We start from the raw sequence: 16,245 nt of genomic DNA on the forward strand, positions 1-16,245 counted from the left end.
TTTCTTCAGTCTTTATGCAGGGATCGTTCAAACCTATGGGATATATGACTTCGGTAAAAGCTTGTCAGTTGATTCCTATGGTCTCATTGTTTCGAAACGAAATGAGTGTTTTTAACAGTCCAAATCTAAAAGCACGAGCAAAATCTAATTACAAGTAGATACCAGAGTTTTGGCCTAGAATCGCCTCCAGTCGAACCCTCAGATTTCTTTTTAATCCACAAATACGAATAAAGAGTAAATAATCTATATTTTATAATAATTAGTAACATATTAATAATGTCAAATTATTCATATTTATATGTAAGTCTAAGATCATGTTGATCGAAGCCGCATCCGGATTATGTTCTCATGGGTGAGATCGTTTTTTATTAGACTTGGATTTGGACTTTATAGTAAGGCCCACTTGGCTTCAAATGGTTGGAAATTAATCAAATCCATATCCAGGCAACTTGAAATGCTTATAGTGAGACTTTCACGAGAGTATAAAACAGGCTTATTCATTAATTAAGATATGTGACATCAATTAACACGTGTCACGTGAAGATATATCTTACATTTATCGATTCAGTCATTTATAAGTTATAAAGAGATAAAATTGTACATGATAAACATTATCACTAAGAAGAATTCAAATTATATTAGCTCTCTTATTTTCATCTCTATCATGCCCCTACAAAATGGAGCTCCGAGAAGATAGTCCAATCTTGATCTTCAAGAAGAGGAAACATGCATTTTGGTGAGAGCATCTACTAAATGATCAATAGATGAGGCATAAGTAATCCGAAGAGCACCACTTTGAACTTGTTCTCGAATGAAATGATAATCCAAAGCGACATATTTTATGAGTGATTGAAAGACTGGATTGGAGCACAAATTTATAGCACCTATATTGCCACAATAAAACACTGGTTGTCGCAAAAGAATAACACCAAATTCAGTGAGAAGAGAGCATATCCAACGGATCTCAAATGCAGTGGTTACAACAACAAGATATTTCGCCTGAGTAGAGGATCGAGCTACAGTCTTTTGCTTCTTATAACTCCAAGAAATATGATTGCGACCTAGATAAACAAGATAAGCACAAGTGGAAGTGAAATCATTCTTGTTTCCCGCCCAATCAACATCAAATAACACATGGAGAAAAACAAAGGATATTGTAGATGTATTACGATACCATGATCTAGAGTCCCATTGAGCTATTACAACAAGCATTTGACAATATTCCAATGGTCAGTAGTAGGGCAATGCATAAACTGGGATAACTTATTTACTACATAAGCAATGTTAGAGCGTGTAAGAGACAAGTATTATAGACAACCAATAATAGTCCAATATTCAGATGCATCAGAGAGTGTCGTGGCAGATTGAAGTGTGAGTGTATATGACATGGCAAGGGGTGTAGCTATAGGTTTTGCATTTGTCATGCATGAACGAGCAAGGAGATAAGAGATATACCGGCTTTGAGACAAAAGTAATCATGGAGAATAAGGAACAACTTCAATTCCGATAAAGCAAGTCAAGGAGTTAAGATCATTGAGTGAAAATCTCTTAGCAAGAAGGTGGATAAACGTTGTCATAGTTTAATCGTCATCTTTTGTAATAATTATATTATCTACATAGACCACAATATATAATATAATAGTACCTGAGTGAGAGATAAATAAATAGGAGTTTGGTGAGAGTTGGTGAAGCCAGAAGTGATAAGAAACTAACGCAACTCATGATACCAAGCACGATGAACTTGCTTGAGACCGTAGATGGCCTTGCGAAGATTGCAGACATGATGGGGACTATCATGATCAATGAAGCCTGGTGATAGTGCCATAAAGACATCCTCAGATCAAGTATCTTGGAGAAAAAACATTGTTGACATCAAGTTTTCAAAGTGACTACCACGACTTACTGCAAGGCCAAGAACAATACAAATAGTGGTAGGTTTGACAATCATACTGAAGGTTTCATGATAATCAACTCCAAGGAGTTGGTAAAACCCTTTGGCAACTAAACGAGCCTTGTACCTATCAATAGAGCCATCAGAGAGATATTTAGTACAAAAAAATCCATTTGCAAAAAACTAGATTATGTGAGGTATCTGAGGGGACAAACTCCCAAGTCTCATTCTGAATAAGAGCATCATACTCATCAGACATAGCCTGACGCCATTTGGGATCTATGATTGTTTGAGTCACAGTTGATGGTTCACGGGTGGTAGATGCAAGAAGTTGGGATGTGAAGTTTAATTTTTGGATGGGCTTGTAAATGTTGTTTTTAGATCTGGTAACAATAACACGAGGAGGGGAGGAAGCAGGTGGGGATGAAGGGTGTGGATCAGACAATGTTTGAGTGTAGTTAAGTGTTGGAGTTGGGTTTTGTGGAGGAGTGTGGTTAAGCCATGAATGGAGCTTATAGAGGACGCATGGATCAAAAATACAGTAGATGTATTGATGGCCGGAAGTAAGGACACAAATGAACACGAGTGGGAGAGTGTGTCAGACAAAGGACAAACAAGTTGAGACTAAAGTAAAGTGAAATGAAAAATAGACTCAACGAATTTAACATGGCGTGACACAAACAGATGAGATGTAGTGGGTTTATGAGATACATATGTACTTTGAGTGGTAGAGTACCCAATAAAAACACAAATAGAAGGACATGGAGTGAGTTTGTGAGAGGAGTATGGCCAGAGCCACGGATAATATAGACAACCAAAACTACGGAGAAGGCTACTAACGTTGCAGTCTAGGCTGAGGATGATAGCCACTCGTACACACGATACTTAGTTTGACACTGCAATAGTATTGCCCCCATGCGAAAATCTTTTACAAGAAATGTAGGTAAAAATTCAATAGAAGTATGATTAAATTGACAAAACTAAGAGATAGAAATAAGATTATTTTGTATGATAAGAAAACAAAAAATTATTAATTACAGAAATGTGTAGGAGGTGTTGATTGCAAGATGTGCTCATGGTTGCGAGTAAGGCGAGGAGTTACGAAAGAGAGTACACTGTGGCACATTGTATCCAAGTGCACGATACCATTGGCAGATTCCGAGGTAGAATCGAGGTTTCTATCGACCATCGATCATGAATTTTTTTCCGTTCGTGTGAAGCCGTACACATGCGCGAGGAATTAAATTTGTCGACTAGGTCTCTCGGTTTTGCCAAGACGCTCGGGGAAGGAAGAACTCTGGACGGCGTCGGCTGGCTAGGGGTAGTAGGGGCGAACGGCGAGGAGAGCGACGATGATGGCTGCGGTTGATCGGCGACGGTTGCCGATAATGGAGGTGAAGGTCCGACGACAGGTGATCCCATTCGGAGATCCTATTAGGCGGAATGTCGAACAGAGTGGACGGTGATGGCACCGGCCAGACGGAACGGCGGTGACGACGCCGACGGGTGAAGGTGGCGATTTTCAGCGATGGGAGGAACCGCGACGGCGAGCCTGCAGGGGACGGGTGTGGTTATGCGGTGAAGGTTGGGGATTTTTTTTTTTTTTTTTTGGATTGTTTGTCACTGGCGAGACGAACGGTGACGGCAACGGGTTGTGACTTCTCTGAGGATTTTAAAACCGAAAGCTATTTAGGGAGACGGATAAGGGGAAGGGAAAAGTACCAACGGTGGCAATCAGTTGTGACGATGGCAGGTGCTTCTGAGAAGCCAGCGACGGGTTCTTGATTGATGGATCGGGAGTTCTGATGCCATGTAGAGAATAAGTTTTGAAGAATTTTCAGATGTTTTACAAAGAGATAAGATTGTACATGATAATCATTATCACTATGAAGAGTTTACATTGCTTCAATTACAATTTCAGACAATCTCAAATTCTATTAGCTCTTTCGTTTTATCTCTCTTATTTTCATCTCTATCATCTTTGATCTCTATCAGAAACTCTTTTTCACTTTTGAGGAAGAGAATTTTGCTTTGCTTGAAGAAGTACCGCGGTCTTGGTTTTTCGGATTAGGATTTATAGATTCAGAATTGATATAATATACCTGATTCTAGCACTAGTTAGGATGCGATTTCCCCCATTTAATCTCCTACTTTAACGACCAAAATGCTCGTCCAATCTAATCTAAGTATTTTTATAAGAAGATAATGATTCCTTTTTGCCTAATATCTGTGCTCGATCGTCATTTATTCGGCTCTTCATTTAACTTTTTGTAATTTTTTACGAGATGTTTAGTGAAGACATGATTTCTTCGAAAGCAGTTTTTCTACAAAATTTACAACGACGGAGAGATTCACTCTGGGCTTGATTCTCCTCTCCTTATTGAAGCATTCATGCCTTCTGTTTTATCCTCTAATGGCGTCATTAAAGCAAGGCAGAGTATATTTGTAAAGGCAAAACGGGAAACAGTAAACGACTACACGCGTACAGTTTTAATACATAGAGAAAATGGCCCAGGAACCATGAGAGTCTCAAGTGCATGCCCCTATCGCTCCTTCAGAAACTTCTTGCATATCTTCTTCCATAATTCTCTGTCAGCATCTGCTGCCTCCATCGTGGCTCTCGCATCTTCTGCAAACCCACACTGTGAAGATTCGCGGACGAGTTAGATGCACTTGCAGAAGAAGAAGAATCAGTAAAGGGAAGAGAAAGATTAAGGAGTAGTCATCACCTCAATACAGTTGCTGTCGAGGAGCCTCTCGATGAGATTGCAGACGATGTCTTTGGTGTACTCTGGATGTCCTTGAATTCCCAGAACGTTGTCGCCGAGACAGAACATCTCGACCCCGGTTTTGTCTGAGCAGGCGATCACTTCTGCGCCCAATGGGATCTCTGATACCTGTTGGTCAGGTCAAAATTACCAAATTAAGGTTTTTAGCAAACGGTGGAGACAATTTCTGCTTAAAATGAGATGCATGAATCAATTGTCTTCTGTTTACTGGAAAAAAGACACGAAAGTAATCGTAAACCAGGTCTCAGGAATTCAGCTTCAGTGATAATGAAGAGAGAGAGAGAGACCTCATCTTGGTGACATTCCATGATGGAAAGAGAAGAAGGAAGTTGCTCCAAGCCCTGAAAATATTTGCAGGAAGACAAGTCGTCCACCATCTTCACTTTCCTCAATCCAATATCCCAGCCCCCGTTTGCTTTCCCAACCTTTCCACCGAACGCGCGGCACAGAATCTGATGATCAGAATTGAAATTAACACGGACATCTATCAAATATTATGAAGAACAAAACGAAGCTCCAGATAACTAAAAATTATTTTCAAGCTGATCCAAGGACTGATGCTCACCTGGTGTCCGAAACAAATCCCGAGCACCTTCTTCTGCATGGCATAAAGGATCTGCACAAGGAAACAGAGCCTCAGGATCCACAGGTCGTTCCCGTAAGCATCGTTTGGGCTTCCACTGATCACAAAGCCCTCGTACTTGTCGAGCTCCTCCATCTTTGGGAACTCTCCTTCCACCACTCTGAACAAATCCCATTTCTCTCCGTCCTCCCCATATGCTGCCACAAACACATTGAAGTAGCCTCCATACACCTTCTGCACGTAGTCCGAGTCCCTGGCTGCTAACAGGAGTGCGTACCTCTTCTCCCCTTCAACCCTCATCAATGTGTTCACGTGAGAAAGAGGAAGAGATCAGGGCGGAAAGAATCTAACGATCGATGATACGGAAAGGATATTTATAGGAAAAGTTCATAGGAATTTCTCTTGAACAAGTTGGATATAGAACCTGCAAGCAGCAAAGAGACGCTCTCAAGTGCAGTGACAAGAGGGGATGAGGGGGGTGGGGGTATTTGTAGGCTGAAGCTTATGGACGTGGAAAGATTACTTTGATGATCAAATTCTGGAATTCAGTAGATTTTCAATCTTAGGCATCCAAAAAGTTTGGTTTCTTCCAGGATCAATCACAACTTTTCGTTTCAGAAGCTGTAGATTTAATTTTATATATATATATATATATATATATATATATATATGTGGTAATTGATCACTCTGAGCCATTACGTACAACTGGGAAGAACCGGAATATATAGAATTGTGCTTGTAGTACTAAGTTTCCTCCGTAAGTGGATGCATCTCCGTGACACACACTGGAACCCAAATCCTTGAAGCAAAATGGGGATTCCACATTTGAGAAACGACTGCTGCACTTTAAAATTGATTATCAGCAGCAGCATCGGCATCTCATCACAGGGAACTGATGTTACTTCCCAACAAATGGGGGTCGTTTCGAATTACGAATGAATCGGTTCTGACGTTTTACACAATATACTTCATCATATAGTTAAAGGATAAAAGTGAAAAGCTGTTTGAACGAATCTGGTGGTAATAAGAATAAAACAGGTGAAAGTTAGGCAACACTAAAGTAGAAGATGATCGAGAAAAAGAGCTTTGGTATGTTTTGTGCAGACGGGATTGATCGGAGCAAAGCCGGTGGTCCGCCGTGAGTGGTCTTCATCTCGACGTCTTGGCGTTTGGTCCCGACTGGGAAGATGAAAGAAACAACATGGAAAGGAAGAAAATGGCTTAGATTGTTGTAAATTCTTATATTTTCCCATAAACCACAGTCTAGACCCCAAACTGACGCCGTATTGGCCCATGATGAAATTTATTGACTTCACCATGAAATTGTTTAAAGCGAAGGACGAGTTTCCTCTGATGCTTACATAGAATTGGTGAAGTCTAAGTTGATTTCTAAATGACCTTTTTAGAGAAAAAATGGTTTGTCTAGAGATTTTTCATGGTTTTAAAGGGAGTTAAGACAACCCCTTAAAAGAATTCGAAACACCCATCCTCCATGAAACCAATCAATGAGGAAGATTGGAGAAAATTACCCACAAGCCAAAAACAAGAAATGAGGCAAAAAGCAAAAACGATAGATGTAGTCAAAATAAACAACAAAGAGAGTTAACCTCTTAGCCTCAATCAAGTATAAGATCTATTAATGGAATCGATACCTTTTGATTTGTCGAATGCAATTTGTCAACTGATATATTGTCGTGGATTCTTCGAACATTCCGGGTATGGAATATGACTGAAATCAGAATATGTTTGTTCTGATAAAGATTGGATCCTTTCTGCTCAACTTCGTCTTCATCTTTTATGCCACTTCTCAGCATTTTGCTTTTCGTGGTCTGTGTTCTCAGTTTGCAATTTACAAGCAACATGAACCATGCGAATTGTTCATCTGAACCCCTATGTGGTGGAAGACAAATTACCAATCAAACTCTCTCAAATACCCAGTTCTGGTTAAATATCAACAGACATGTAAATGATTCTCAGCATCTAAGAGAAAGGACCATTTGTCACTGGAGGCATTCCTCTTGTGGATTCCTTAGTTCTGATAAATTATTCTCCTGATCGAGGCTCTCAACCAGCCGCCCGAATCTGAACCTTTCGGTCCCTTCCATCATCTGTACCTACAGAGAGATTCGGTGCTGAAAATTTTGGCGAAAAGAAGAGCTTAATCATGTCTAGAAGATGTGTTTGCATTAGTCGTGAGTCACGCAGAAGATACACAAACTGCGGTCACATTCCCAGGGCAACTGCTATTGGTTCGAATATATCTCAAAATAGATCAGCAAAAATTTCGTAACGAGATCGAATAATGTTTTATGCGGGGACAGGAGCTCAGAATAAAAGAGTAGACGAACTGAGTCAGGAAAATATTCCTGTGAAACAGTAATAATTCCTAATCTTGATTTGCATAGAATTAAATCGGCAGCACTAAATATATGGCTAGATTGAACTTGAACAGTGAGTGATCCGTAACTCATGGGACTCACTTATTTCTGTCAAAATGTTTTAACCTAGTCAGCTCTGCAAATAGCTAGATGAAAGCAAATATAATCACTCGTTAATTCCACCCTTTCAGGCTAAGTAGAAAAAAAATCCCCTTCTCCAACCCTGTTCTCACATCTCACGCCCATCTCGACATCGGCCATGACCCATTCGATGCCTAACATAATCTTTAAAAAATATATAGTATACATAAATATGTGCATAATGAAATTAAATTAGAAGCCATGCAACCGCATGAACCCTAGTTTTTCATCCTCCTGCCTTCGACAGCGACCAGTCATTCCGTTGAGTCTCTCACATTGTCACATCTCTGCGAATCGACGTGACCACTTCGTTTCGGATCGTCCTTGCACAGCCATTATCACGTTGTCCAAAGTTCAAACAAAATTAAAACAACAGAACACACATTGCATGGCCATGACCTTCTATTTTTCTGCAATTTCCTCTATCTTCTCATTTGATTTTTATCCTTTTTGTTCTTTCTTTCAGAAAGATGTGTTGCCAGTCGCGGGGGGAAGATAAAACAAACAGAAAGCAGATACATACAACACCAGTCACCAATGGCATTTCTACAGTCCGGTGTAAAATAAATACAATCGCGAAAAACAAATCGAAATGCAAGCAGCCAATAGCAGTAAATGAGCCAAAAAAAAAAAAAAAAAAAAAAAAAACAGAAGAAAGAAAGAGAAAAGAGATTGAGCCGTTCAGCCAATATCACCACCGCCACCCACTGCGCCCTTAAAGCCACCGAGCATTACGACAACCCTCCGAAAGCAGAAGAGGAAACTGAACAAGAACATACCATCCCGACATCCCACTCCCCGCCCATTTCGCAGAAACGGCAGCCATTAAAACCTTCACTTGCCTCTTCCGGGAGTAATTTGGTCCAACGCATCCAGGAACAGAAATCGGCTCCACCATCGTCGCCTCCTGCTTGTTCTCTGATTGGAGAGACAAGAGATTAAAAGATGAATGAGAAGGAAAACTTGTGTCTCAGCTCTCAATCTAGGGCCACTGCTTTTGCCTTGCCTCTGGCTTTCCTAGATCTGAATGTTTGTGTCGCCCCTATTGCTGACCACTGAATGCATTAAATGGTTATCTTTTTTTCCCCCCTTTCGCTTCCGATGCTGGCCCGTATAGGCAAACGAAGTTAACATCGAACGGTCAGAAGAGGTTTTGCAGAAAAGAGGGAGCCCGGCTTTAAGAGGAGTGATGTCTCCATACCCAGAAAGAAGAAACAGGGATAACCAGAGAGAGCAAGGGAGAAGGGGCATTCTGGTAAGTAAACACTGACGGAATGAAAACGACCGGATTTTCGTATCAATTCATCAGAAAGAGGCAGAAGTCATGTGGGAAGCAATTGCTTCTTTTGGGTCCTCTGCAACCCCGCACCACTTCTCCCCGGCAAAAATTAACCCGTTCACATGTCTTCTCGAAAGGGTAAGACCGTCACGTCACGCCGCTGCTCCCTGACCCTGCTCGTGGGTCCCTTTCACAAATCAAACAGTGATACAAGGAAGGGAGGTTTAAAGGCCTACTAGCTCCATGAGGCCGAAGGGCAACAAAATTGTGGTCCAGGGTGGCGGGAGCGAGAGGCCCGAAAATGGGCGTCTGAGGCGTTGGAAAGTGGAACACCCAATGAGCAAGAAAGGAGGGAAACGGGGTAGAAAAAAAGCAGCGACGGGCATTTTTGTCTCTTTTCGGCTCGGAAGAAGGGCTCGAGACGACGAGAACAAAATGTGCGAACAGATCCACACACAGAATGTCTATGGAGAAAGTCAGGGATCGGAAACCAGTCGAGAAGCACTGCAAATTTTGAGACTCTAACACGAGACGAAAATGTACCGTAAGGCGGAATTTTTTCTTTCGTCTTACTTTTGTCATGAGAGGAAGACCGATGGAAGAAAAGAATCACACTCACAGATTCTCTCTCCAGCTCTCTCTCTCTCACAAGAGAATACAGGTCACAGCGATCGTCACGAATGTCGCAAGATCAAACCTCTAACAAATTAAATGAAGCGCGAGAGATAAATGCAAGAACTCTTCCGAAGTTAAATCTGACAAGAGAAAGGGATTGCGAACAGAGAGATTTATTTGGCGAGATGGACATGAAAAAAGGAAATTATTTCCTGCTTCACTCTTTAGATCATTAGGAAAATTATTTTCTTCTTGACTCTTTAGAACATTAAGATTGTAGGTACGACTACAAAATAACTTCAAAGAAGAGAAAAGAAGCTGCAGCTAACTACATAAACAAATAGGAACGGATTGTATGTAGATCTGTACGAGGAAATGCAGAGTTCTCCAGGGATTCAATTCGAGATCTAGTTACTGAACCACAAGACATGCACAAACAAACAGTTTTCGAAACTTCACGGAAGTATAACAACAGATAAAAAGTGCATCCATACCTCCTTTCCTTCCAAAACAGAAAAAGTAAACCGATCTAAGGATCGTTCTCCAGCGATATAATGAAGGAAATCGAAGCTCGGACGGTCTTTCCCATCTTCAAAACCCGAAATCCACGTTCCCAATTAGCCTGCAACATTTCATTCATATATTCAGGTAGCCACTAGCAGGAAGACTTCTTTCGATCGTTTCTCCGGCTGTACTCACCACATTCTCAATCACAAAGCACAAAATTGCCAGTTTGGAGAGAAAAAGTCAAAGAAGACAATGTAATAGCAGTTATGCATGAGCGCTGCATCTCCAGATTACGATCATTGTGCGCCATTACTTAATCCATCTCTCCCCTCGAAAATCAGACGAAGAGAAAGAAAAATAATAATGCAAGCATTGAATGGTTTGAGGCACGGAAATCTCCAAAGCGACAGTACCTCGAAATCTGAAAGAGAAAAGTTTCTGCTTAGTTTGAGACAGTCACGGCGGAATGACAGAAATTTTTAATTCAGGTGCGCCTTTCTGTTGAGGGGGAGATACAAAATGAGGTCTAGCCCCCAATAGAATCACACAAATGCCAGTGACAAAAGCCACAAAAGCTCTCGTGGAGTCGTGTGTACTGTCTGGATTGGGAGTATAGAAAGCGTTTAAACCGATGCGTTAAAAGATTTGAACATTAAAACGAAGGCTGAAGCTAGAGATATCAAAAGGAATGCCATAATTTACACAAAGTTTGCGATTAAGTAAAGAAATTCATCCTATCTCTTTTAAAACTCAAATCCAACTGGATCCGGAAATCTAAAGAACTATTTCCCAAGGTAGAAAATAGACTGGTGCATGTCATGGAAAAGTCTCCTCTCCTCCCCATACTCACGGACTTCTCAATGGATCCGTTTGCAGGCGTTCATCTGTCTTCTTTTAACTGAAAAATATCTGGCATCTCTTATATTTTATAATAGACATTGTCAATTTGTAATCGTTATAAACAAACCAAATGCACCTCGATGGAATCGCCACCTTTCCGCCAAAAAACCTCTTTTGCAGGGCCAGTTCCTTCTCGTTTCTAAAACCGTCCAGCACCCAAAAGCCCATTTTCTTTCTGTAGATGAAAAAAGTACTTCAAGGAAGTGATCTTTCAACAGAAATCTGGGCAGCTCTTTCTCCATCAAAAGGTACATGTTTTACAGTCGAAGCGTACTAGTGTTTAATGCCACTGTAATAATTTTCTTCTTTTATGCTGCTGTCAGTTCCGTGAAAGTTCATTCTGTGTGTCAATTTTGTAGGTTGATAAAGGTTTAGAAGATGTATGATGATGGACCAGGAGGGACCAGAAGATCTTGACATGCAGCTGATCGGAAGCTTCCTTAGCTGTGCATCAAGGGGAGATAGGGTTGGGCTGAACCAGATGCTCAGGGCAGGCACTTCTCCTAATGTACAGGACTATGACAACAGAACTGCTTTGCATCTTGCTGCCAGTGAGGGTCATGCTTCCATTGTGGAGTTGCTCATTCAGTACAATGCCAATGTTAATCTTGAAGATCGTTGGCAGCGGACTGTAAGTTCTCCCCCTCGGTCTCAATCTTTTACTTCTTGTGGTTCTATATTCCTGAAAACACATCAAATGGGCATATGAAACAACACAAAGTACTTGAAGAAATGCCTGCAAGGTGGTCAAGAAAACTATTCCATTGGTTTGATTTGATTAATTTAGTATTTTCATTGTGTTATGGATTTAAATTGTGAATTTGTTTATCACTATGCTCATAGTACCATTATTTTATGCATCAAATTGATCGGAATATCTTCAAGGCTCTGACTCTTTTTTCTTTGTTTGAAACTTCAAGCCCTTAACAGATGCTAAAATTTATGGACATAGAGACATTTGTAGAATCCTGGAGGTGAATGGTGGAAAAGATTCTAGCAATTACCATCCTTTGGTAAGTGACTTTCTTTATTTTTAAGATAATTGAATTGCTTCTTTCTAGCAAAACTTCTTTGCGTTTTTTTTCTTTTTCTTCATACAGTTCCTTATTCTTCTGGCAATCCACAAGTGTAAAAACAGTCACCCAACAATATTGTTTGATACTAAGAAAATGACCCGATAAGACTTGCTTAAAGTTGTAATTTGCTTGCAAAACCTTTTTAACTAACATGTTTAAGTCAATTGTGTTTGCAGACTTTCCCTCATGAAAAAAGTATTGATGAATTGGATATAGATATGTCGGAATTAAGTGCAGAGCAGTTATTAAAGGTTGATCAGGTATGGAAAGCATCCTCTTTGCCAAAGGTTTATGTAACCATCTTTATTCATTGTCATTTCAAATCTTTGCAACCTAACTTGGATTTGATATATACAGAAATTACTGTGTCGATTATAAGTTTTACATTTGAAGCTTTCAATGTTAGATGTAGAGTAACTTTCCAGCAACTCTTCTGTTTGTAGGGCCGATTTGGTATATCAATAAGGGTCAAATGGCGTGGTACATGGGTTGTGAAAACTACAATAAAAAGAATAACGTCCTCTCCAGTGACAGTGTATGTTCACAAGGATTATTTCATGCCTTGCTTACCTGCTTCATAACAATCACTGAGCATATATGGTTACAAAATAATGCAGAAAATTGTCTTCAAAGGACATGTCTCTCTTAAGGGAACTTCGGCACCCCAATATTCTGCAGTTCCTTGGTGCTACGGTCCATGGGGAAGAATTGGTCCTTATTACTGAGTATTTATCGGGAGTATGACTATATAAAATTTCTTTACTCTTTGGTGAAGTTTTGCTTGATATTTATTATATTTGTGTTTTCATCTAACTTTTTGTTCTTGATTTATCATGCTAGGGAACATTGCGAGATATTTTGAATAGAAAATTACGATTTGACTTGCAAACAACACTTAGATATGCATTGGATATTGCTAGGTAAGCGCAGACTTCATTCCTGTGGACTATTTTCTTAGTGGTATTTCTTCCTCCAATATTTTTCATATAAAAAGGTTGATTAATGTTTGAGAATGTATAACAATGTTTCTTTTTAAGCAATTGTACATCCAAAAATATTGTACACTAGCAAACCTATCAGATGTAGGAGATGGAATTTCACATGAGTAAAAATTTGCTTGGAAACAGATAAATATCAAACTGATACAAGTGAATGCAAACTACACATGCAAATTAGGATTTAACAAAAACAATAAAAATTTTGGGCATATGATCCAATACGTCTAACTTAGCAACTCAAGAAGGAATTTCAGTAGAAATAGCTGATTTTAAGAATTGTATATATGAAGAGTAAGGATTGTTTCAGCTAAAGTTCTTCGTGCTACTAGAACTTAGATTGGACGCTAAGCAAGAAGAAGATACATAATGTACATTGCCTTCAGTTATTCAATTTTAAAATGTTTTCTCCTGCCAGAGAAATTTTAAAATTGGAATACTTCCAATTGGTTGACACTTAATTTCAAGTAATTTCCTTGTTTAGATTTTTTCAGCCATGATATTCCTCCTTGGGTTGTAATTTAAATGATTGACAGGGGAATGAATTATCTTCATCAGCACAAACCTGAACCCATAGTTCACGATTGTTTGGACTTCACGTAAGTGCACTCCCTTTCACTTCTCGGACGAGTTGATTTACTTTAGTATATTATATCTACTAATTAGAGGTAAACTTGAGAACGAATTCTCTTGTGGATTATTTTCATTCCAGGAATTTGCTGCAAGATGAAGGAGGTCATCTCAAGATTGGCGAATACTGGGTTCAGATGCTTTATGAGCAGAAGCACTCTTTCCAAAAAGACTGTATGTTAAAACATTCCATATAAAAACTTTTGCTATACAGTTGGAAAGCCACGGAGAAAATCCCTGAGCTGCATCTCGGCATGAGATGGAATCAGGGACCTCTATCTATTCAAAAAACCTCGAGTTGTAGGAAAAAAGAAATGTTTCATTCTCTTTTTTTGAATAACAGGTGAAGGAACTCACTGTATGGGCTGCAATTCACTGGACGATACCAAGAGAGATATATATTCATTTGGCAGCATTTTCTACGAGGTGAAAATGGATGCTGTGTCTTTTTCTGGGTACAATTGAAATTATCAGCTTCCATAGATTTTTTTTTTAACTGCCTTTACTCTGCTGCAGATGTTGGAAGGACGAGCACTATTTCCCGATTCTAACTTCTCTCTAACACAACCGACACGGACTGATGAAGCTGATCATCTTCTGAAATTCAAGCTCAGTCGCTGCCCTGATAGGATTCAACAGTAACTCACATACTTAACATCTGTTTCTTCTACTGGCACGAATTTATCTATTTATTCAACAAGTTAGTTGATTTGGGATTTGGATTCTCGTGCAGTTTGATAAGGCAGTGTGTGAAAGCAGACAATCCGTATAGGCCCTCATTTGCTTCCATTATAGAAGTTCTAGAAGAAGTGTCCATTTCCTTGGCAAAACCAGGTTGCCCAGTCTGCTGAAGGAATGTTGACTTGTGTCTTTCGGTGGCTGTGATTTTCACATTTCATTTATTCATCATTGCATAGTATTTGGATTTGCCTGAAGAGAAACCTCTCTTGTTTTTTGTAGCTGATCTTCTACTGTTTATTAAGTCTTTCTTGTCTATAAAAGTTGAAGGATTTATGCAGTTTTAGTTTTACAGCCGGATTGTCTTCAACGATTTGAATTAAGCCTTGTTTTCACTGCAGAGACAGTCTGCAAGTCGATTAATCCAATAGTTGTGCAAATTCCAATAAATTTCTCATTTTTTAAAATTAAGCTAAAAAAGGGTTATTTGTTAAATGATGTAAAAATTGTCATTAGACATTTTTTTCTAAAGTTTTCTTCACGAGTGACATGGAATAATCCAATAATAGTCATTACTAAAATAAAAAAAATAAAAAATGGAACCCCCTTAATAGAGCTGGAATTCACGGGTAAGATGAAGCCTCCAATTGGCCTTTTAAACAACAAATTGGACATCTGTGGATAGAAGGGACTGGCAGAGAAAAAGTCGTGTAATTCCTAATTACAGTAGTTTCTTCGATCTAAAACGAGCATAACACTCTGATCCACTGATTCTTCTTCCTTCTGCTCCTATAAATCCTCTTTTCTCCACTTCTTTGTAAGTCATAGTGGAGAAGATCCCCCCCTATATCCTCTTCATTTTGTTCCAAAAATATCGGGAAAAACCAAAAATAATAATGGCGATCACTTGGTTCCTTTTCTTCGCTATCTTCCTTCTGTCACCGTCCGCCTACGCCTTCAACATCACAGCGATTCTCGACCGGAACCCTGACTTCTCCACCTTCAACAGTCTCCTCACGCAGACCGGCGTGGCAGCCGAAATCAACGCCAGGAGAACAATCACAGTGCTCGCCCTGGATAATGGAGCCGCGGGTTCCTTTTCTGGCCGACCCGACGACTTGCTGAAATTCCTCGTGAGCCTTCACGTCGTCCTCGACTACTACGACCTGGAAAAGTTGCACAAGATGACCAAGAAGTCTACTTTGCTTACCACTCTCTTCCAGACCTCCGGAATGGCGACAAATCAACAGGGCCACCTGAACCTGACCCACGTCCAATCCGGCGAGTTCCGGATCGGCTCTGCAGTCCCCGGCTCTAGTTTGGTCTCCAATGTTGTCAAGGAGGTCGCTAGTCTCCCTTATAATATCTCAGTGCTGCAAGTCAGCAGTATTATAGTTCCAACGGGGATCGAGAACATTAACAGCTCCGTCACACCGCCACCGGCACCCTCCCCTAAGGCCGCTACTCCCTCCTCCGCTCCTGCACCTTCTGATTCGAAAAAGAACAAGACCACCCCCGCTCCTGCGCCGGATGATGACTCTGTTGCTCCCGCACCAAGCGATGATGGTGCCCCTTCGGAGGCTCCGACATCCGGCCCTGGCCCATCCGCGGAGCTGGCTCCCGCTGGCGAAGACGCAGATGCTCCCAGTCCCAGCACTGACGACGACGACGACTCCTCCAATTCTTCGCTCGCCTCTCGTCACGTAGTTTCGTACGTGGGCGCAGTCGTTGGGTTGATCTGCATGGCGGCTGCCTGGTAGTTCTGAAGTCTGAACCCGTTCAC

At 40.5% G+C, this 16,245-nt stretch overlaps 3 protein-coding genes and 1 long non-coding RNA gene across 4 annotated transcripts; 2 read left to right on the forward strand and 2 right to left on the reverse strand.

Moving 5' to 3' along the window:
• Positions 1-4,434: 4,434 nt before the first annotated feature.
• LOC137947012 (gamma-glutamyl peptidase 5-like) lies at positions 4,435-5,563 on the reverse strand. Its single transcript, XM_068793304.1, has 4 exons — positions 5,246-5,563; positions 4,968-5,132; positions 4,621-4,788; positions 4,435-4,533 (listed from the first exon to the last, which is right to left on the reverse strand). The coding sequence occupies exons 1-4, from the start codon at positions 5,561-5,563 to the stop codon at positions 4,435-4,437; spliced, it is 750 nt and encodes a 249-aa protein (XP_068649405.1).
• Positions 5,564-8,298: 2,735 nt separating this feature from the next.
• On the reverse strand, positions 8,299-10,691 carry LOC137945748 (uncharacterized). Its single transcript, XR_011111021.1, has 2 exons — positions 10,171-10,691; positions 8,299-8,700 (listed from the first exon to the last, which is right to left on the reverse strand). It is a non-coding gene; the product is annotated as an uncharacterized lncRNA (long non-coding RNA).
• Positions 10,692-11,144: 453 nt separating this feature from the next.
• On the forward strand, positions 11,145-14,767 carry LOC137945746 (serine/threonine-protein kinase 12-like). The gene is made up of 12 exons (XM_068791746.1): positions 11,145-11,331; positions 11,443-11,714; positions 12,004-12,096; positions 12,336-12,419; positions 12,603-12,694; positions 12,777-12,897; positions 13,000-13,079; positions 13,691-13,753; positions 13,867-13,958; positions 14,128-14,210; positions 14,301-14,422; positions 14,518-14,767. The coding sequence occupies exons 2-12, from the start codon at positions 11,466-11,468 to the stop codon at positions 14,633-14,635; spliced, it is 1,197 nt and encodes a 398-aa protein (XP_068647847.1). The 5' UTR covers positions 11,145-11,331; positions 11,443-11,465; the 3' UTR covers positions 14,636-14,767.
• A 591-nt stretch (positions 14,768-15,358) lies between these two features.
• LOC137946756 (fasciclin-like arabinogalactan protein 14) lies at positions 15,359-16,222 on the forward strand. The gene has a single exon (XM_068793063.1). The coding sequence runs from the start codon at positions 15,359-15,361 to the stop codon at positions 16,220-16,222; it is 864 nt and encodes a 287-aa protein (XP_068649164.1).
• Positions 16,223-16,245: the final 23 nt, after the last annotated feature.

This window comes from Aristolochia californica, unplaced genomic scaffold (assembly GCF_029961685.1).
Source record: "Aristolochia californica isolate CCGP_79_NKW_82.1479 unplaced genomic scaffold, dmAriCali1.0.hap1 SCAF_12, whole genome shotgun sequence".
Taxonomy (NCBI): Eukaryota; Viridiplantae; Streptophyta; class Magnoliopsida; order Piperales; family Aristolochiaceae; genus Aristolochia; species Aristolochia californica.